We start from the raw sequence: 23420 nt of genomic DNA on the forward strand, positions 1-23420 counted from the left end.
ACTGTTTTTGTTATTAAAATTCCTGCTTTAAAATCGAAAATGATGAAGGGAGATATTTTTTGAGTAGAGGTGATCTATTGCAGTGGCAGTTAGGTTCAGACTTATGGAACAAACCACTTTGAAATATGAAAATATATGTAAGATAATATTGTACACGTATTTTAACCCTTGGATTTAAGTGGTATTTTGTTGCGTGGTGGTTTTGTAATCTTTGTAAATTAAGTTTACCTGTTATTTAAATGTATGTTTAGATTTAATTTGTTATGTGAAAAAATTACAATCTTGACATTTCAGAAAAATACAACAATTAGTGTGATACTATTAAAGTATTAATGCAGTCCTACAAGATTGTAAATTGAAATCTTTAGTTATTACATATATGCCTAGTAAACATTATTAATAGATTATAAAAAAACAACAAAGATTCTCAATTCATTATTGTATATCTCACAGTTTTTCTCTTGCAGTTGTCAAAGCTTTGTATTGTTTTTTAAGCTATTAACATAAAGCAGTATTTTATTCTTTTATATTTTTTATGGTTTGATGTTAATAAGTTTGAAAATGCTCAAACAAAAGACAATCATTAACATCTTCTAAGTAGGCCTTCATTCCTAAACACTAATTTAACTTGAACTTTATCTTTATGTTTTAATGTGATATGGTTAAATAGCTTTATAATATATTTTTTAGTTCTTTATCAACATATTGTCTCGCATTGAAAAATTATAATTATAAAAAAATTAGTTTTTCTATTATATCTGTCAAGAAGGAAGTACTTATTTTTTTAGCTGCCTGTTTTTAAAATTTGCTAATGTTATACACCTGGTCTGGACGATAATAAATATGGTATAATACGTAAGTGTAAGTGTTGGTATAGTTTAAAACATAAAAGTATAAACCAAGAAGAACTGTAATGATGTGTTGCAGAGAAGTTTAAAATGTCCAGACTGATCCAGTTTCATTCTCGTCATCATTATCATTATTATCATCATTCTGAGCTAAGCATCCGTTTTTTATGCTAATATCAATCTGATTTAGACTGGCTTAGTTCTACTCAAATTCCTCTGCATGAGTCTTTCCTAATTTCCTCCTGCCACTGTTGCACTCTTTTTTTAACATGTTATTTAGAGATAAGATATATAATTTATATAATAGATAAGCTTATAATTTTTCAAGTAGTGTGTTTTTTTACAATTTTTTGACTACAGAAATTTTAAATTTATAAAATTTTATGTTGTTACACCTTACAAATCATTGTTTTAACCTTATATTTTTTAGATTGAAGAAAAATACAGATTGGACATAACCAGTTAACCAGTATTTAAAAAAAATGTTATCATACTTTTTATTGCAAATAGTATTTTTGTATCTAATTAACATATTTGTTGTCAATGGAATAGTTTTCAAAACGTTGGATACAGAACTTCAAAATGTAGTGCCAAGTGATAAATTTATTTTGATTGGCGGAACAAATAAACTGTATAAACTTGATTATGACTTCACAGTTTTGAAGGATGTAAAGACAGGGCCAGAAATGGATAACCCACTTTGCATCTTTAAGAAGGATGGTACATTTTTTTGTCAACGTGGAAATAAAGAAACATTTCCAACTGACAATCACAACAAGGTCTTACTGTTTTTAGACAAAGCAACCTTGCTAATTTGTGGTACACTAAAATATGGCAAATGTCATCTTCGCAATGTTGAAACTTTTCAGCACATTAAAAATCAAGTTGTTGATGACTTGAAAAGTGGAATAGCTTCGAATAATGCAAGTGCGTCTACAGTTGTAGAATTGTTAATAAAAGATGGAAAAAAGACTTTGTTAGTGGCACGTACAATTACTTCCAGTAACAGTATTAGTTCAAGGGCTTTAATAAGCACTAGAAACGCAGATTTGGCTGGAGAATTACTTGAAGTTGCAGATAAAAAAAATCAAATTCAGCTTGCAACTTTCCTCCATGACATTCCATACCCATATTATTTGATTGATTATAAATCTATTTTTCATACTTCGACGTTTATTTACACTACTGCTGTTCAAGATAGATCGATCAATGAAACTTATTTTATTTCAAAACTGTCAAGGATGAAACATGATTATACATATTACATCGAACAACAAATAATGTGCAAAAAAAACAATATACAATATGATCTTATTATTTCCACATCAGTTGTAAAGCTGAACGCACGCAATGCAGATGTTATTAAAGATGGAAAGTCAAATGATCATGTTATGTTTGTTTTGTTTGCACGTTCAAAGAGGCACACAAAATATTACAGTGACGATTATGCTGTTTGTTATTTTTCTTTGAAGTCTATCGATATCAAATTGGATGAAAATGTAAACAATTGCATTAATAAGAAACCACTTCCTGTTGCTATATGGTTGTCAAGTGATCAATGTAGTGTAAGTTTAGTTAAATCATGTTTTCATGGTGTCTGTTGAAGTGCCCTTACTGTGGGTCCCACATTGTGCCTCCCACCCAACATTTACCACTCTTTGAACGCTTTTTTTGTTTTTTCTACTGCCGAAGTTTCCTAAATCCCAAATTTATGTTTTATTTTTACCGCATATACTCCACTTTATTCAAAACAAATAATTCTCTATGTAATTTTTAAAAACAATTGTGGCAAAAGGACAAAATTAGCCTTTTTGTGAACAAAATGAAATTTTATTAAGAAAGCCATTTGAATGAAATTACTGAAAAAGAAAAAAAAAGGAACTGTAAAGACGAAAAGGCAGTGTGTTGGCCAGAAAGCCATATAACACTTTAATGGAGCAGATGGGTTTTAGGGCCTGTTGTCAACTTTAGGCTCTAAAGTGGAAAAATTAAGACCATTAGGAGGGCTTCCTCGCAATGTTGTGTGAATATTTCCCCGTATTATTGTTTTGAGGGTTTTCAGGTCACTTCTCCGCCTTTTTCCAAAAAATAAAATTCCTATAGGAAATTTTTAAAATTTTTTAGTCCCCAGAATAACATAAAAGCATTCATTTATACAGGTTGATGCGAAAAGAGCTCGTATGGCTCCCAGTGAAATCATCTTTGGTAATGTGCTACATACCACGGCTGGCATTAAGATTGGCACTATGTTGGGTCATGCTCATGATAGAGGGATTACTTTATACATTTCAGTTTTAAATGAAATAAGAGAGGTATATCATATGAATTTTTTGCTAACAATAAAGTTATTTTTCTGCAAAGATGATTGACATAATATTTCTCTTTTTTATAGTACTCAGTCACAAAAACAGGTTTGTATGAGTACGGAAAACATTTAGCTGGAAGACAAAATACTTTGTTTACAAAGATTGTGCTTAATTCAAAAAAAGAGAACCTCTTCTTGTTGGCTGACAATCTAGTAAGCTATTTTAAAGGATTTTGTCATTACTGTACTTTAAACTCCCAAAATGACTTTAAGTCATTGTTTGCAGCAGAAAAAGGTTATAGACAAGTTCATAAATATCAGACTATATTTGGATGATTTTTGGACATCGGTATATCAGTTTTTTTAAAATTATCATAACATGTTTATGAAGAATAAGTTAAAAAAACCAATTTGATTTTAGACTTAGCATTATAGTCAGAAGTTCCTGAACATGAAATCCCTGTTTCGTAACATCAAATATTAACATAGTTATTATCAAAAATATCGGTTCGAGCAAATAACTTGGTAAATAATATAACCAGAAGCTTAAACATTATTAAAAAGAAACAGAGTCAAAAAGGTTTATTTTTAAAAAAATCAGTTATTATCGTTTTCAGAAACAATAAATTGATAAAAAATTAACAAGCGCAGAATTTGAAATTGATAAAAAATGCTCTAAACTTCTTGTTTTTATGATTGATTTTTTTATTTGCTTTGAAGATGATGTTTTTAGGAACTTTCTGAGCAATTGTGCATATATTTTATTTTTAGGACACAAAATTGATAATTTTTGTAGCTTTAAGGTGTTATATACACCTTAAAGCTACAAAATTGTTAGGTTTTATCAGCTTGTGACCTTAAAACAAAAAGAGACGGCTAACTATATTTTGTAATTATTTTATATGAAAATACAGTAAACTGGAACATATCCTATGTAGAGCAAAAATGTGATAATTTCTTAACAAATCTTAATTGGGATATTTTTATTTGTAAATACTTCACTTTTAGTTATTTTGTTATCAAATTCTGTCCACAAGCATTTTAACACTTGCCTATGTTAAAAGCAAACTGCATTCTACCTCTGACATAATAAGTATTACCAAATAAAACTGACTAATCGTAAAGGAATTCCTGCTCAAAAATGATTTTTTTATTTGTTGTAGAGAATAAAAAGTTGTTTATCAAGCTCTTTGGAATTTTTTTAAAAATCTTTTTTCATTCTCAAATTGTTCAAGATTTTAAATATTCAAAATCTGGGATCTGAAGATGTCATAAGAAAGTTTTAAAAAATGCTGACATCATATTTCTACATATAAATAAGATGAGGCCACTCTTAAACTACAAAACGTTGCACATGCCAAGATATCATCAAGAGCATAAGTCCACACTGTTTAAAAGTTTTATTATTAAGTAAATTTGCAAGATATTTTAAGCAATAATTTATGCTTACTACCTTATTACATCAGCAATGATGATGTCAAAAGGTCAGCTGAAAATCTTTGAAGCATAATATCTTAAGAATGAATTTTTTAAAAAAAATTACAAAAAACTTGATAAACATTTTTTTATTTTCCACAACAAAAAAAACATTTTTGAGGCAGAAATCCTTTTAACAGGACACAAAATTGATAATTTTTTAACAAATATACAATTATCCACTCATCTCTACTAACCTAAAGAAACAACAATTAGTATTTACTTTATATTTCTATATTGATTAAATAAAAATCTGTAAAAATTAAAAATCCATTCTCTATTCCTAATCACGACTATATACATACTGTACACATACCGTACTGACTAATGAAGAAACTACAAAACAGTATTTAAAAATAAGAAACCATTGCATTTTTACTACAAAGGAAAAAGAAGAAAAAGAAGAAATTAAAAATGAATGAACAGAAATGAATAAACACACAATTCATTCATACATAGTAAGGGGTCCTCTACAAATTTCGTATGATATTTTATACGAATATATACGAATTTAATTGCTTTTAATTCGTATAAAAATCGTATGCAATTCGTATAGTGTTAAATAGTTATACGATTTTTAAAAAATCTAATACGAATTTTATACGATTTTCATACGAATTGTCATACGAATTATATTCTCTTTTATACGATTTTCATGCGAATTGTCATACGAATTATATTCTCTTTTATACGATTTTCATACGAATTGTCATACGATTTATATTCTCTTTTATACGATTTTCATGCGAATTGTCATACGATTTATATTCTCTTTCATACGAATTGTCATACGAATTATATTCTCTTTCATACGAATTGTCATTCGAATTATATTCTCTTTTATACGAATTATATTTCGTTTTTAAACTTTTAAAATGCGATCTAAAAAAACATTTCTATCGCCGTTTTTCGTTTTTAAACTTTTAAAATGCGATCTAAAAAAACATTTCTATCGCCGCTTTTCGTTTTTAAACTTTTAAAATTCGATCTAAAAAACATTTCTATCGCCGTTTTTCGTTTTTATACTTTTAAAATGCGATCTAAAAAAACATTTCTATCGCCGTTTTTCGTTTTTCAACTTTTAACATGCGATCTAAAAAAACATTTCTATCGCCGTTTTTCGTTTTTCAACTTTTGAAAATGCGATCTAAAAAAACATTTCTATCGCCGTTTTTCGTTTTTAAACTTTTAAAATGCGATCTAAAAAAACATTTCTATCGCCGTTTTTCGTTTTTCAACTTTTAGAATGCGATCTAAAAAAACATTTCTATCGCCGTTTTTCGTTTTTAAACTTTTAAAATGCGATCTAAAAAAACATAGCAGTCAAAAAAAACTTAAAAAGGTAATGATAAAGTAGAGTTTGGTTATGTAAATTGTTACAATTTTATCATTTTATTACCCCTAAAATTGTTTTTAGTTATTATTAAATAAGACTTGATATGATTTTAATGCTCTTTACAATATTCAGGACATTTATCTAATTGTAAAATGAGTATCATTATGACATTTAAATAATTTTTATTTGTTAAAAATTTATCAGTATATTGTTCAAATACTTTGATAAATTTGTGTCTTGAATTTTTTTTAATAAATATACCAAGGATAACCAAACAAATGATGAATTATTAACAATGTTACTTTTTTATCAAAATCATGTACCACAACAGTTTTTTTTTAGTATTTTGGCCAACTTAACTTTGAAGAACAAGTATACTCAGCACCCCTGAAATTTTTAGCAAACCAGCTAGATTTATAAACAAATTTTGAGGAAATTATGCTTTTTTGCAATGTTCATATTAGTGTCTGATATTTATAAACTTGTCCTTGCGTAATTAAAGTTTAGGACTTCAAGAATTGTGCAAATTATCGTCATCATCATTCTCGGCTTAACATCCATTTTCCATGCTAGCATGGGTTGGATAGGGTATATTAATGACCCTATTCCAATCTGATCTAGACTGTGTTAAAACTAACTCACCTTTCTCTGTATCAAGTCTGTCCTTATAACCTCCTGCCAAGTCTTTCTTGGTCTACCTCTTGGCTCTTCCCCAGAAACTATCAATCTCTATGCCTTCTAACCCAATTATCCTCCTCTATTCTTTTCAAGTGTCTTAACTAACTCAATCTTCTTATCTGGATAACATCTTTAATGCTAGGGATAGCAAAATGTACAATAAAAACTTGCATTTTGTTTTTTTTATTAAAATTGAAGATTAAAGAATTATTACTAACCTTAAGCCTCAACCATTTTTTCAAGTTAAGTGAAATTGTGCAGAATTTATTTCCGGAAAATTCTTTATATAAAATGTCTTACAAGCTTTAGGGAAATTTATTTATTTACATTATTTACATTTCAAGGAATAATACAAATATTTTACAAATTTAAGCTAAATTTTTCCTATTTTTACAAATTTGATAATATATGACATCATCTGACATCAAAATGTTGATTATTAATTGGTTAAGTTGTGTCTTATAAACCCTGTCCTGAGTTTCATATTGAATGAACAATAACCTTAGAAACTACAGAATCTGCAAGAAATAGAAAAAATAGTAAAAGCTGCTTAGCAAATCTAAATATTTTGTAAATGTTGTATTAGCTTATATCTGTTGTATCAAACAACTCACACATGAAGTAAAATGCAAAGGGAAAATTAAATACTAAGATGTTTAAATTTATTAACTATCGTACACCAATATTTAAACATTTTTATGTAGGTTGGAAAAGTTGCAATCAATAAGTGTGAGAATCGTAAAACTTGTGTCGACTGTTTAAGTGGTTTAGTCTGTGGTTGGTGTGTTCTGGAGAATAAGTATGTATTTTGAGACTTCTTAATATAGTATCTTGTGTGTTCATATATTTATTTGATTATCATGATAAATAGTCCATGTAATATAAAGAGCAAGTGCTATCCTAAAATTTTAATTGGGACCTCAAAAATAGTCTAATCAGTTATGCGTTGATCTTAGAATTTCTGTGCTGAATTTTTTAAAAATAAATGTATTAATTTAAAAGAGGACAAAAAGTTGTTTTGACAATAGTTAACATTTCACCAACAGCGTATTTTTGAGGAAAACACACTCTGTCCTTTGAAAAAAATTCCCCCTCCATGAACCATGCACAAGTCTCTTCCACCAGGATTTATTCAGACCATAATGCAAAATGTTAAATTTCACCAAAAAGGATCTTCATAAAGTCATTAAGATATAGATATTCCATAAAAAAACGTATTCCATTGGCAAGTAAAGAAAATTACGAAAGTTTGAAATGGAACCCACAAAAAGACGCCTCAAAATAAAAAAATTAATAAACGTTTAACATAACAGTGCAAATAAACAGTCTGTAACATCACAAAGACCAATTAATTAGCCTGCAAAACCATTATAAATTCATATCTGCTTTAAGACATAAAAACCACAATGGAATTTTTCTTAAGTTAAAAGTGCTTCCCTTTATTTTGCCTGGACAAGAGTAAGAACGTTATACATGTGTTTCTTCTTTACAGATGTTCTCTAAAGTCAGAATGTAAAAATTCAAATAATCCAAATCACTTTACCAACCAAAGTGTGGAAACCTGCCCAAAACTCGAGTCCATACAACCCAAAGTAATCTCAGTGCAGAAATCAAATAAAGTAAGAATCTTTTCACTGGTTTACTGTCAAGTTGTAATATGAAACATTTTTTACAGTCAAAAATGCGTAATTCAATAAAAATGTTTTGCAGATATCCTTCACAATGGCTAACATCCCACAAAATACAGATTATCAATGTTCTGTGGGCGGGAAGGTTTTACCAGTTACTGTAGATGGAATTAATTATGTTTGTGATCTGGTGGAATTCAAGTCTTTAAATTTGAAATTTAGAAATGGTAATTGTTAACTATTTTATTTTAATTTATTATTTCATATTGTTCACTGTAATACAATGTTTATATCTTTTTTGATTTTCATGCATGCTAATGAGTGGACACCCAATGTGCACAGGAAAGTCTAAACACATGCCTGAAATAACATGCAAAACCTTCAAAATGCTGCCCTTCAGTGAAACAAAAGACCTTATGTGATATAGATATGTGAGATTAAAGGAGTTTGATGCTGTATGTCACAATTAGAATTAGCCTAAATAAGCCTAATGTTTAGAAACTTTTCCATCATGGATATGATATGCACATCAACGGGTTTATGTACAGGAAGTTAATTTACGAAGTACATACAAAGTCAATATTAATTTGTAATGGCCTGTTTTTTTACCCAACTTTGAGATAGTTTGTTTAGAATGCTTGTTGTGATTTAGATGGTGGTGCTTCTGTTGATGTTTCATTAATAACTAAAGTGGATAAAAAGAACGTGGCTTTGTCAACAATTACCGTGTTTGACTGCAATAAGATAAACAAGTGAGCATTTTATTACAAAAGATTTATCAATTCCAAATGAACATTTCAGAATGGCTACGAGACCCATAGATAGCATAGTTGACCATAAAACCAAAAAAAGATTTTGTGGATCATTATAAAAAATTTGAAACCTATTGGAAATGGTCCACAAGCTTTTTCATAAATCAACATGCAAATTCAAAGTAATTTGCAAAGTTTTAGGGAGCAAGTATCAATTTCATGTGTTGATTCATTATTCATTCAGTTTATATAATATTTTTTTTTAGTTGTCAAAAGTGCATATCAGGAAGATTTACATGTGGCTGGTGCTCGAAATGCACCGAAATGAGTTCTAATTGTGACAATCAACCTGAATGGATTGCTTACCAATCTGTACGTCAACATGTTAAGATTAATTTTATCAGTAGAATTATTTAGCTTTGGTTTCGAAGTATTGGCTTTCTTATGCTTACCACTAACTTTTGTGTTATTTTACTTTATAGTTTAATTCATCATCATATAAAGTTAAGTGTCCTGTCATTGATAGTGCAAATGTAAAAGAGTTAGCAAGTGGAACGAAACGTTCAATTGTTCTCAGTGGAAATAGACTGCCTCAATCATCTGTAAGTTGCGAACGAATTTACTTAGCGGATTTTATTCTCGTGCTCCTTTTTACAAGACATTCATAAATAGTGAAACCAGTATGCGCTACCACTCCTCTCTTTTTTGCTATAATTTTATGTTTGTATTAAGTGATATACTTCTGTAATTTTTTACTTTAAAATTGACAAAAACAGAGTAAGAAATTCTGCAATTGAGTCAGGTCTTTAAGCTTTAAATAATTTTTTGAACCTCAGTCTCAAGAAATACATTTACAGACTACTGCTAGTAAAAAGAAGGATATTTTTGTTATACTTTCCCATCTTTCATGTTAATTGCTGCACACTAATGTGATTGCTTACAATACTACGTTTCTGCTAAAAGGATTTAATTTTTTGAGATTTTTTATTCCTTGACTTTCTGAATTTTTAATAAAGTGATCCTGTGGGTGAGATTTGTTTAAAGAGAAATATTTTGGCAGCAATAAAAAGTGTTATCAGCAATCTGAATAACAGAGATTGTATGATTTTCTGATAAGAACTTAGAAATTGTGGAAAACCTCCCACAGTTAATTCATTTTTCAAAGAGTTGTTCAAAATATTCTACTTCTATGTTATTTTTATTGATTTACTGTTTTATGTTATTTTTATGGACTTATACCTTTTACTATCACTTTTAGACAACAAATGTGTATAAATGTTTATTTAAATATGCTGGTGAGGAAACTATGACAGCTGCTTCCTGGAAAAGTAGTTCCTCTATAACTTGTGAAACAGTTGAGGTAGTGCTTTTTTACATCAAATTTAAACTAAACTAACTGATTCTGTTTTCAAGTAAAATCTGTAATAAACTAATTTTTTGTAGATTTCGTACGCTGTTGAGGCAAAATCTGTAAACGTCAGCATTGTTGTGATGTATGGAAATGTTATTATTGACAGCACTGCAATTAGATGTGAGATATTTTTTATTCTAATAAAACTCTTAAAACCTTTGTAAGCATTTGATTAAGAGGGTACTTAAGAAGTAAAATCTTAGTTACTGGTGTTTATTATTTATTCATTTGCAAGCATTGGGTACATAAGAAGTGCAGTAGTATTGGTGGAAGGTTAAGAGCTGACATTCAGTTTATATGCAAGGGTTGCAAAGGTGAGATTATAGAGAATGAAGTATTTCCAGCTTCAATGATGTACAACAGTGGCTCGTTAGAGATAGTTGAGAACTTCTGTTACTTAGGTGATATGTTGGGCAGTGAAGGGGGTGTTGGAAAAAGTTCAGAGAGTTACTTCTTTTGTTGACTAGCAGAGTCTTGTCAATTGAGTTAAAAGGTAGGTTGTATGAGGTCTGTGTAATAAGTGCTAATGTTGTACGGTAGTGAGACATTGGCAGTGAAGCAGGAAGATCTTGACTGTTCAGAAAGGAATGATATGAGAATGGTTAGGTGGATGTGTAACGCCAGTCTGAGACACAGAAAGAGTTTAGATGAGCTAAGAAGCAGGCTAAGTATCCATAGAATGAAAGATGTTATCCAGATAAGAAGATTGAATTGGTTGGGGCACTTGGAAAGAATGGAGGGGGATAATTGGGTAAGAAAGTGTAGAGACTTAATAGCTCCTGGAGCAAAGCCCAGAGGCAGACCGAAAAAGACTTGGCACGAGGTTATAAGGACAGACTTAATACAGAGGAAGTTGAGTTTAGATCTAAAAAAGTCTAGATCAGATTGGAAGAAGGTCATTAATATACCCCGTCCAACCCATGCTAGCATTAAAAATGGACGTTAAGCCGAGAATGATGATAATGATGGTTCAATTTGCTTACTTTATTTCTTCTTTTTTAACATTAGTTTCTGTAGTTTTTTATTAGATAAGTCTAATTTAGAATTATACCGTTATTTCAATGTGATACCACTTTTTGAATCTAAATTTTATCTAAGTATCCATTTGCTGTTTAGTTTTATCTTATAAATGCAATGTTGAGCGACGTTCATGTAGTGTTTGTTTAAACGCTCCACCAGAATGGAAATGCGGATGGTGTAAGAGTTCAAAAATATGTACAGTTAACACCGCTTGTTCTGCAAGAAATGCATGGTTGACAGAAAGATGTCCACAACCTACTATTTGGAGCGTAAGTTGTATCAATTTTGGTATCTGTCTAAATTTGCTAATAGAATATACGCAAGCGGTAGATTTTGATTATCCAAGTCACATTTCAATATTTAGTTTGAACCAAAATCTGGTAGTATAGGTGGCGGCACATATGTGACCATACGTGGCAGTGACTTTGGATTGGTTCCAGAAGATATTATATCAATGACTGTAGCTGGTTATAAGTGTACGTTGTTACAAGGAATGTACTCTACACAGAGGTTTGTACTGTCGTATGATATCAACTAGAAGGTTGTCAATGTACAAAAGTTGTTGTTTAACAGCGTTGCTGATGTTTATCTAGATTGGTTTGTAAGACGAAATTAACAGGTGAACCAAAAAGTGGAAAAATTAACATACTTGTCAATGGAACTGGCAATCAAATTCTAAATGCAACTTCTGCATTAAATTTCGATTTTTTGGTGAGTGTTTGTATGAGACAGAACATGTTTCTTTATAATTTTGTCTAAATATTTTTTTTTTTTTTTTTTTTTGCAATTTCTCAGAATGTGTAGGCCGAAAAACAACATTAACAAATGCACTAACTGAACTATCTGGTGTCTGGTGTCTGAAAAAACAGTGAATAGGGGAATGCTAACATTAGCTAGAATTAGTTCCATTTTACATTTTTGTTAACCTAAGATGCTAAGTCCACTGTGAACATTTACAAGTGAACTCGGCAAGTTCAGAGTGCTTATTACTTATAAACAGTGTTGCTTGTTGTTAGAATCTTCAAAATTTCTTCCTTTGTGTGTGTGTTTTTTAATCATGTCATATTGTTCTACTTAAAACTTGGAAAATTAAAGCTATATTGTCGAATTAATTTATTCTTTACGAGAGAAATTTTTGTGGAAAAAAATGTTCTAAGAAAATCTGCAGAAATATAAAAAACATTTTTTGGTCCTTATCACCAACAGTTTCTGCCAAAAATAATTTAACTGACAAATAAAGGTATATCCAACTTTGTTTTGAGATGGTTGTTTTGTAAAATACAGTATCGATTATGCTTGACATGGCAAATCAATCAATTTACAGTTTTTCAGGATGCGTTTGATACCTGATAAAAAATTGATAAATACACAATGCAAAATACTGGCTGTTGCTTAAATTTAAATTAAAATTCCTTAAATCTAAATAAAAATGGCACCGACTGCAAAAATTTCCTCTAATAAAGTAGTTTGAATATTATCTGGAATTTGAAATTAGAAATAAACCTACTGTTAAAATTGTTTGTTTTATTTTTTATTTGAATTTGAATTTTGTTTCATTTTCTACACTTTCGTGCATGTATTTAAATAGTGTAATATTTCTAATTAACCAAGGAACCATCAGTGACAAATTTGGCACCAAATGTTGGACCCTGTTCTGGTGGTACCAATGTAACACTCTATGGCAAGCATTTGAATGTTGGCAACGCTATTCAAGTATATATCGATGATAGCCTATGTCCTCTACTATTTAAGAATCTGCCAAGGTACTGCTATGTATTCTGTTGAATTAAAAAACGTTTTGTCTTATTCACGCCTGTTGTGATTGCAAAAGAAAATTACTCAATCAACAAATGTTAAAAATGATATTCAAGCTAAGGTAAATGAGAGTGTTCTTTTTTCACAAACTACGTCTACTCTAAAATCCATATCAATTTTGAGATACAAAATAAAGAGTTCTTAACTACGTTTTTTCATTAGATCAGATTGTTTATTTAAAGACTGGATAATGTGTTTGTTAAATGTGATTCTTTATCTAATTCCTGTTTTTTTCATCAGGTATCCAAATAATGTCACATGTACAACAGCAGCTATTCTTTGCAATCAAAAAAGAAGGACAAGAAGAAATGTCCGTTCTGTGAAAATTTCATTTGATGGTTACCACTTTAGCGCGCTTCAAAATGTCTCCTTTACCTACAAAGTTGATCCAACTCTTACGGATGTTTTCACAAATAAAATGTTGATTCGTATAAACACCTTTGCAAGGTTCGATGTTTTTTCACTATATATTTTTTTTCGATTTTTCAATAATTATTATTTTGTATCTTCCATACTTTTGATTTAGTGGTGGACAAGTAATAAGGGTTGAAGGCCAGAGATTAAACATTATACAGAAGCCAATGATGACATTTAGAATACCTGCATTGAATATGCTGAAAAAATCAGTAAGTAAATTTTTTTTGTAGGAACAAAAAGCTGTTAACATATTGGTATGAAAAGTCGGCAACAAAAGATTGTGAAAAAAAATTTAGTCTGTAGGACTTAAAACTTTGTCACTTTGTACCGGTCGAATTGCATCAACATATATAATTGTATCTACTGTTTAACGAATGTCTTTCATTGTACCTGATTTTTTAGCCATGCAAATATTCACCCCAAAATCAAGAGATGGTTTGCTTAACACCAAATGTATCAAGCGCATTGATGGGTCGGGAGAAAATACCGGTTGTTCTGGGCTTTGAAATGGACAATGTTGTCAATGTTCGTGAATTCAAAAATATAACAGTCTTACGAGATCCTGTTTTCAGTCCGTTTTCTGGAGATAACAACATTCTTGTTGTGAAAACAAATGATCTCATTCTAACGGTAAACACAACAGTTTAAGTATTTTTAACCACTTGTGGCATTCATTAATTCTCTCAGTCGTGAACCAAATTATTTGATTCACTGCATCTTTGTTTCTTGTTTTAAAGGGCAGTGGCATATCTGTTCTGAGCAAAGGCGATGTCAAAGTTCATATTGGGGATTTGTTTTGTGCTGTAACTGATGTGGATGAGGTGATCTTATATATTTGTGCCCTACCGTGAGAGAGCATGGCTGCTCAAAGTATAAAAATCAATAGCCTTTCCTTTATGGCTCATGCATTGTCTCCCTAAAGCTGAAGTGAAAAAAATGAAAACAACTGGAGTTAATTTATTTTTTTGTTGTTTTAGCCATACTTGTCGTAATGCTTAAAAATAATACATTTTTAACCCTGGTTTACTAGCTGTGCTTTTTCAGTAAAATAAAAGTTCGAACAGTTCTTCCTACGAATCGCATATAGGATCAATTAGAAATTTATTGATCAACCTTATTCACAAAATTTAAAATTATTTAATACATGGATTATATGAGAACTACAGTGGATTATTCTACAGACATACGTTTTTTCTAAGACTTCAATTAGTCAAATATTTATCCCTTGTGAAGAGATGTTGTTTGTTGCGACTTAGCTTCATAGATTTTCTTTTAATAGAGACTTGTTTGTACTATACCAAAAGAAAACGAAATGAAGCCTACCACATCTGATGGATTGTACCCTGTGAAGGTAACACACTGGTTTAGTTTATTGTACAATCCACACTAACTGCTATCTTTATTGTGATTGTTTACTTGTATGTTTCAGGTTAGCATTGGTGAAGGTGGTCTATCCTATGATCTTGGTTTCATTCAATTTTACAAGTCAACAGATGATGAAGTGTCATGGGTGCTTTATTTAGCCCCACCTGTAGCGGGTGTGGTCATCTTGATCATTATCATTGTTGTGTTGGTTATCATATACCAAAGAAAACATAAAAAAGATAAAGAATCACATGAACTCGCTTTGATACAAATCGACCAACGTGAATGTCAAGTTGCAAGAGAATGCAAGGAAGGTATTGCCATGAGAATGTTGTTTTGTGGTGGAATTTAAAATTTTGATAGTTTTGTCAGCTGGAAATTTGATTGAGTGTTTTGAAATGTGAACAGTATTTTAAAATATGGCTAACTGACAGATTCGTTTTTGTGCAACTTCTAAATGACAAAACTAATTTTTTGCAACAAATGATCCAAAACGAACATGCTGCATAAAATGTACAATTATTAAAAAATCTCTAAACGAAGCAACCAAAAAGCAATATAAATAGCAAAAAAAATTCTTTTGACCAAGAATTTTGTCCTGTCGACATATATTTCGCTTGTAAGTTAAATCGCTAAATCAGTTTAAATCTTTTCTTATTGCATTATGTTTTGCTTTTTAGCGTTTGCTGACTATCAAACTGGAATGATTGATTTGACTCAAGAGGTTGACAGATCTGTTGCACCGTACCATCAGTTCCGAGACTACGCCATGCATGTATTATGTCCTGGCTTAAAAACTCATCCTATCATTGAGAAAAACGTGAGAAAATATCAATTTGTCAATGCAGTTATTCGAAAAGGTTATTTAAAACCAAATTTTTAACTTACATGTGAAATTTACTCCTAGAGAGATGAGCGCGATGAGTGGGAGGATGCGATGAAGTCAATGGTAAAATTGATGAAAAACAAAGACTTTCTTTTGACGTTCATTCGTACGTTAGAAGCACAATCAAGTTTTCAAATGACTGACAGGTAGGTTTCTGAACTCATTAGGAATTTAAGTTTCGTTGATAACCACATCATGAAGAATGGAGTTACAGCTGGGTTCTGCCTCATATGCGTAGATGTGTTTAATTTATTTTAACTATGCTCTGCTTTTATAACATTTAGGATTTTGTTTTTTCGTGTGTCATTTTGACTGTATTTTGTTCTAGATGTGTTGTTGCTTCACTATTAATGGCTGCATTACAAGATGATGTCAGATATATAACAGAGTATGTTTTGTCTCCATGTTCTTAGTACTTTGTGATAGAGATACACAAAACAGAGATGTCTGAAATATTTACGACGAGTGAAAATCTGATGCCTGGAATATGTCGACGTGTGAAAGTTTGATTCCAGGATTATTTCGTAAAGTGATTGTGTGGATTTTTTGCACGTTTTTTATGTGTCTAAACTTTATTTTTTCAGCATTCTAAAAGAATTACTTGGAGATTTGATTAACAAAACAGGGACAGGGAAGCGACCGAAACTTTTGTTAAGAAGGTAAATAGACCTTTTTTCGCTGCATGTCTATTATTCTTTAAAGAATTATGAATATGTGTGGTATGCTAGTTGGTGAACAAACACTGCACATTCTTAGCTTCTTATGTTATCAGGCTGAGTGTCTACCATCACTAAACCTATTCTGAAGCTACAGAAAAGCTACAAAACTGCTTTTGTCTCCACATTTCAAGATTGTGTATGATGTGTTAGTTCTATGAAGATGCACATGAAAAAAAACGTAATTCTTCTTAGGACTGAATCAGTAGCAGAGAAACTTTTAACAAATTGGTTGGCATATACACTACATCCCTTCTTAGAGGTGGGTGTGAAAATTAAATATGATACCAAGGATTGTTCGTCTGCAGTTTTATTATTTGTATTTACTTAGTCAAGATAAGTGTGAATATGAAATTAGTATTGGCAAATCTCATTCATATAACGACACATCGTCATCATTTTCGTCACATCGTCATCAATTTTTTAGCTACTCAGTTAAATTTAAACGCATGTGAATAATTTTTTTTATTAACATATTTTTTTTTAGAGTCATGTTGGTGAACCTCTATTTAAACTTTTTGCTGCGATTGATATTTTCTTGGATAAAGAGCCAGTGGACTCCATCACGTTCGATGCAAGGAATTCATTAAGTGAAGATAAATTGTTGCGACAAAAAATAGACTACAAAGTACGTTTTCCTGAGTAGTAACAGAAACCAGTTAATTTTTACAATCCAGCAATATCTCGGATAGTAACTGCAATACTTTTGTCTTTAGAACTTGTCCATAACTGTCGAATATATACATGACGATAAAAATGAAACTTTCGAGGGAATACCTGTCCTCTCCTCTGATACAATATCACAAACAAGAGCGAAGGTGCTTCAACATATATATAAGGTAATAATGTTTGTATCTTTTAAGTACTAAAACAAGTTGTAAGCCATAACTGTGACAACGAAATTTCTTGCACACATCGTACCAGAATGTTAACTCTCCCAATTTTTTTAAGAGATTGCTTAGGTATCCTTGAGAACGCTATGTTCTCCATTCTAACACAGTAAAACTTTAAATTTTGAATTAAGCCAATCTAGAGGTCTTAAATTCCGAAAATTTTCTAGCGGAGACTCAATACTGACTGTATGATAAAAAACGATTAAGGCTAAATAGAAACAGAACCCGTCCCTTCTTGTTGGATTTGACTTTTACCGTTACTGGAAACAACGTACACAACTTTACAAATCTTATCGTGCTTTCAAAAATTAGTAGATTCTGCCCACTCCCTGCGATCCACTATACAAGGCCGTACTTACAGATATTTAGGACCAGCATAAAGATTTTATTGCAGTTAAATGAAGAAAATCAGCGACAACTCCAAAACCTTGCAGAATAAGTGTTAAAACCTTTTGTTATTTTTAGAATAAACCTTTTTCAACATGGCCAAGTCCTGATGATTTAATGTTAGGTGGGTGATTTTGATATGTTGTACAGAAAACTCTATTTGTCAGGCTGAAAATTACAGCTAAGTTTATTTTTTCGTCTTAGGATTTGTATCAGCAAATGGAGCGATTTTAGTGTTACAAGACGAAGATTCAACTAATAGTATTAAGGGAGAATGGAAACATGTAAACACATTAGAACATTACAAGGTAGATGCATCCCATGTAATTTTTTTCTTATCAGCACACAATTTCAGTTTTCTGAGCTTAACATTTGTTTTACAGGTTCAAGATGGCTCTTCGTTACGTTTAGCTGGTCCTCAAATTATGGTTCAAAACTTTTCCTCAGGTACATTTATATTTTTAAAAAAACGTGGTCATGGATTGTTGTGTATTATTGTTTTACAAGATGTAGTTTGTCATAGCTATTTTAATTTTGGTTCTATGTTTTATTTGTATGTCCGTGTTGTCAACTTACTAACGATTATGTTCAAACTCGACCCCAGCACCTTTTGCGCTTTCTGCTAGAACTATCAGAAAGCGTGATATCATTGAGAAGCAAAAGAAGCTTGGGGACGAGATTGAATTTTGTTCACACAAAATTAAATAACTTTTTGATTGATATAAACTTTCTAGAAATTATGCTTATTTACATATTTTTAAATGCTCAAGGAAGGAAATTATTGCGGAATTCATTTTTGCGATGAAGATGAAAATAAGCACCTTAATTTTAAATTTTAAGTATTTTTCGATGGAGGTGACATGTTTTTGAATTTGAAGAGCATCAACTATACCACTAATATCGAAATGTCGCATAATATACATTTTCAAAAATAGTTATCTTACTCATTGTCTCTAAGAATTTCAATTTGTTTGCGATCGGTCTTGTTTTAAAAGGATAATTTGTCATGACTTTATTTTGTGAGGGTTTAAATTTTTATTTCTATTTACTCTTAATGAGACCTATAAAACATACTAACCCCGTCTTACTAACCAATAAACGTGCACTTTATATAGGAGCATTAGGCAGTAATCCACACATCAGCAGTCCTCCTCGGATGATGAAATCATCGTCGTGGAAGAGGATTAGTAGTCGCTCGTCGAAATCAATGCAAGAGCTCGATAAAAGCGATACAGGTTGGTTCACTACATCATGAACGTAACAGCGCTCGTAACAACGCTCGTAACAATGCTCGTAACACGCTTTCGCAAGCAAAAACTTAAAATCTAATGTATAGTTTAACTTTATTTGAATACGCTTAAATGCACGCACACACACCTGTACTTATGTCTTATGTTTGTTACTAACCAGGGTGCTAACCTATGTTGACTAACTTTTCTCTCTGTGACACTATTTTTTTTGTTTTTTGTGTTTGCTCAGAAATACTGTACAGTGTCTACCATGTTTGTTTGTGTTTTTAAAGATATACTAAACTATTCATGTTTTTTATCTTTCGTACTATTAATGCTCTTGTTACCATAGCAATTGTTCAAGAACCTTCAGTACCTAGTATAGCTTTTCAACCTGACCATGCCAGTACGCCCATGTTGGCCAATCACCAAGGCAACGAACCAAAACTGTGGCACATGGTATGCATTTTATTTATTTTTCTTTGGTGTATATTTAACACAAACAGAAATAATTCGAGGGAGCATGATTTCTCTTTCTTATAGGTGAAAGTTACGGACTATCCGGTTGAACAGAAGGAGGATGTTCGACACAGCAAAATGATGGCTGAAGTATACCTAACAAGACTTCTCAAAACAAAGGTAACTCTTAACATTTAATGTGGACATAAAATATCTTAGTATGGTTAACTGAAAAAGGGAAAACGATGTTATAACTTTTAAAGTTAAATTATTTAGGAAACACTGCAGAGTTTTGTTGATACACTGTTCGATTCTATTTTTGGTCTTCACGAAGGAGGTCGTGTCATCCCACCATGTGTGAAATATTTATTTGATTTTTTGGATGCTGAAGCTATCGATTTAAACATTCTTGACTGGGAAGTTCATCACACTTGGAAAAATAACAGGTAGGCTTTGAAGTTGGAAATACTAAGTTGGAATAAGGAATGAAAAATGATTTCTTTATAATTTTGTGTTGTTTTTCTTCAGCTAACCCTGAAGTAGCGTGCTTTTTTATTTTTTTGAATTTGCCCGCTTTAACCTCGGCTGTAATTTATTAGTAAATATTAGGATGCGTTTGCGAAAGGTTCAAAGATAAAAAAGGCGTATTCAATTTTTTTAATAGGAATAAAAATATATCTTAGAACGTAGTCCAAAAGTTTCTTCTTGATATTTTAGTTTACCTCTTCGTTTTTGGATCAACATGATCAAAAATCCAGATTTTATATTCGACATCAAAAAATCAAACACTGTCGATTCGTGTTTATCTGTTATCGCTCAGGTAAGTCCTTTATAGCGGGCACCATGATGAGGTATCTGTAGCGTATCCTGCAATTAGCTCCCGGTAACTCGAACACCGGATAACTCGAACTTACATAATCTCGAACCATTTTCTTAGGTCCCTTTCGTTAAACCTTTCTTAGTTAACTCGACCAATTTTTTATATCCCCTGGGGCTAATTTTTTCGGATAAAGTGAACTTTTAACACGAAAAGAGGAAATCAAAGACTAGATAAATTTTGGATTTTATCCTTTTTTAGTTTTTATTAACCCCTGATGTAATATGAATGTTGTCTAAATCTCTTGTAAGATACTTGCTAGACTGTCCAGAATTAGCCTCTATTGCTTACTTTTTCGAACTTTCAGCTGACCAGTTGCTAAAGTTCTGACCCAAATCACCGCTTCAGCTTTAGCAACTCGGTTGCCTATACAAAATCGAAAGTATTCTTTTCTTTTTTTTTTCATTTTCCATCGCTGTGAACTCTCTTTTCGTGTTTTTTCCAAGATCACTCTGCTATAGAATTTTCATAATACACTATAACGAATAAATGAAATAAACATAGTGACTGGGTAGGAGTAAATTAAAGTAAAAATTTGTAATGTTGTCTTTTTTTAGCTATTTATGGATTCCTGCTCTCCTGATGATCACCGTCTTGGAAAGGTAATTACTTTCCTTGGACTGTTCTCGCGCGTATTTTTTTTCGTCCTTGGCATTAAGATCTTAAAAAAACTGCGTGATGTATATTATGCACGAACATTTGGATATTTGTATTTGGGATTATGCCCTGTTTGTTGACTTTTTTTTAATTCACGCCAGTTTATACCTCTTGCTGTACGAAAGCTAATACGCACTAAATTACACTTGAAAGACGTTAAACTAATTATCTGTCACCCATAAACCATTTCCTCAAAGTTTTCATACAAAAGACATGCAATGTGGTTATTATGAACTTTTTAAACTGAATGTCAATTTTAGGATTCGCCATCAAACAAATTACTGTACGCCAAGGAAATTCCAGATTACAAAAAGAAAGTAAAAAGGTAACATTTTCTTCTGATTAATGCACGTAATAGACCTATCTACTATTAGCCAGGAGACCCAGCATAATTTTTCTTACCACAAGGAAATCAGAATAGCTAAGGAGGAAAAAATTACGCTGGGCCTCAAATTTTTTTTCTGCGGTTAATTCTATTATTCTCCGCTCACGTAGTCGATATCGGGAATTCTTCACTCGCCTGAACAAATATAAATAATTCATGTATTATATAAAAGGATAACATGTGACCACGCTGGATTTGTGCTTATTGGCTGATTGTAATTCGGGGTTTGCCGTGAGGTGGTTTTAAATTTTAGGTATTTCCTCTGACATTTGTTTGCGCTTTTGTTTGAGTGAAACTTAATTAGATATCGTCGAAGAAAGCTTGTTAACTAGGCTAACTTACTATGTGAATATATAGTCCTATTGACCATGTTGAATATATTGTCGTACTTGCTAGATGCGCGCAGCTTAGGGATGGTCGTATATTTTGTATGTAGAATTCAAGATTAAGCAGTTATCTTTCTGCTTTTGTTAATTCCTGTGACTTCTTTACTAGGTTTTATATGGATGTGAAGGAAACAACTTTTGACGAACAAGCATTTGAGGACTCGTTGGATGAAATGTCTAAAGTAGGATGTCTTGATTATTTTAATATTATATTCTGATCGGTCGCTACTCGGTACGAAATAACGACTAGTGCCACAGCACCTGCACGAAGTTGAATCATTTTATTACATCTCTACGCCAAGTTACATTATTCTATTGCGTGCGCCAGCACTCATTTGTATTATTCTGTCGCGCGACATGCACCAAGTTTTGTCATTCTATCTCATGTATTCTACTAATATTTTTTATTTTTTATTGTAGAAATTTGGTGCTACCTTTAATAGCTGCAATGCAGCGAGTGAATTAATGTCGTATGCTGTGAAATACAAAGTAAAGGTACGTGAAACTCGTTCGTAATTTGTCATCTCTTTATCAATAATATTTCATGTTTTCTTTTATCTTTTTCTTTTTCAAAGATTTCCTAGTACTGTAAGTAAAACTGTGACGTTTTTAGGTGATGGATAATTTAGAAGATAATGACTTCCCAGAGCACGCAGAGAAATTACAAGAAATCATGGAAAATATTCCAGACGATTAAATTCTTCAGTAGCGGTACAATTAATGTTTAATTGCTAGCTAAGCAATTGTTCTGCGCATGACTGAAACTACACGGTTGATATATCCATTGTTGCTTGTGATGTTCTTCAATGTGATACCCTCTGCGGAAGAGAACGACATAAAATGCGTTCTTCAAAGCAACAACACTCCACCTTTTATGGTGTATTTTTTTTATTTTCATACTTAATTTTCTAACATTGTGTGTTTATTACTAATTTGAATTTAATTAAATTTGTATATTGATATAAAAATTATTACTTGTGTGTTGGCGCGATTTTGTATTCAGTAGTACAACTTGAAGTATTCTATCTCGTAACTTCGTGACATATCAGCTGTTTTTTGAAAATTGTGGCCTTTTTTTGTTTTGATTTTATTTCACGTTGTCGCTTTCGTTTAATTTTTTGTAATGGACCGTCGTTACAGATAGTCCCCGTTGTTATTCCGTAAAGTCTGTGATTGTTAACGGAGGAGAGAAGTATATAATATTCTATTTCTCTTATTTATTGTTTTGTCTTTTGCTTGTTTCAGAAAACTGTAATTCCAGTAGCTAGTCGAAGGTCTGTTGAACGAACTTATCTAAATTACACTCTCCTTCGTCACGTCCGAACTAGTCTAAACACTCTCCTTCGACTTGTCATTAACACAGACGAAATTTTAATTTGTAATTATTTTTGAAGTTTTTTGCGATGTGTGAAGGTAATATAGATTTTAATGTTGTTTAAATGTCTTCTTTTCTCATGCACACAGTGAACAAACGGCACGTAATCTTTTCTGTTT

At 31.4% G+C, this 23420-nt stretch overlaps 1 protein-coding gene across 2 annotated transcripts; it reads left to right on the top strand.

The window, feature by feature from the left end:
• Window positions 1–1255: 1255 nt before the first annotated feature.
• On the top strand, window positions 1256–23366 carry LOC130654135 (plexin-A4-like). Of its 2 annotated transcripts, XM_057456670.1 has the most exons (41): window positions 1256–2413; window positions 3008–3160; window positions 3241–3366; window positions 7348–7442; window positions 8136–8262; window positions 8354–8498; window positions 8924–9023; window positions 9290–9395; window positions 9506–9625; window positions 10282–10383; window positions 10467–10554; window positions 11551–11723; window positions 11819–11964; window positions 12048–12165; window positions 13066–13217; window positions 13510–13716; window positions 13796–13895; window positions 14089–14316; window positions 14424–14507; window positions 14966–15037; window positions 15116–15365; window positions 15732–15871; window positions 15959–16083; window positions 16266–16325; window positions 16522–16596; window positions 16849–16915; window positions 17141–17281; window positions 17370–17492; window positions 18012–18057; window positions 18138–18241; window positions 18317–18380; window positions 19049–19168; window positions 19515–19621; window positions 19706–19801; window positions 19898–20067; window positions 20339–20441; window positions 21056–21100; window positions 21416–21480; window positions 22036–22108; window positions 22347–22421; window positions 22540–23366. In XM_057456670.1, the coding sequence occupies exons 1-41, from the start codon at window positions 1331–1333 to the stop codon at window positions 22621–22623; spliced, it is 5658 nt and encodes a 1885-aa protein (XP_057312653.1). In that variant the 5' UTR covers window positions 1256–1330; the 3' UTR covers window positions 22624–23366. The 2 variants fall into 2 exon arrangements, with proteins under 2 accessions (XP_057312653.1, XP_057312654.1); XM_057456671.1 differs by lacking the exon at window positions 19049–19168 and having other exon boundaries at window positions 1257–2413.
• Window positions 23367–23420: the final 54 nt, after the last annotated feature.

This window comes from Hydractinia symbiolongicarpus, chromosome 8 (genome assembly GCF_029227915.1).
Source record: "Hydractinia symbiolongicarpus strain clone_291-10 chromosome 8, HSymV2.1, whole genome shotgun sequence".
Taxonomy (NCBI): Eukaryota; Metazoa; Cnidaria; class Hydrozoa; order Anthoathecata; family Hydractiniidae; genus Hydractinia; species Hydractinia symbiolongicarpus.

Coding starts and splice junctions, on each gene's coding strand:
- LOC130654135 (XM_057456670.1), top strand. CDS start 1,331: ATGTTATCATACTTTTTATTGCAAATAGTATTTTTGTATCTAATTAAC. Junction 13,896..14,088: donor TGAATATGCTGAAAAAATCA/GTAAGTAAATTT, acceptor CTGATTTTTTAG/CCATGCAAATATTCACCCCA. Junction 16,326..16,521: donor GATGTCAGATATATAACAGA/GTATGTTTTGTC, acceptor TTATTTTTTCAG/CATTCTAAAAGAATTACTTG.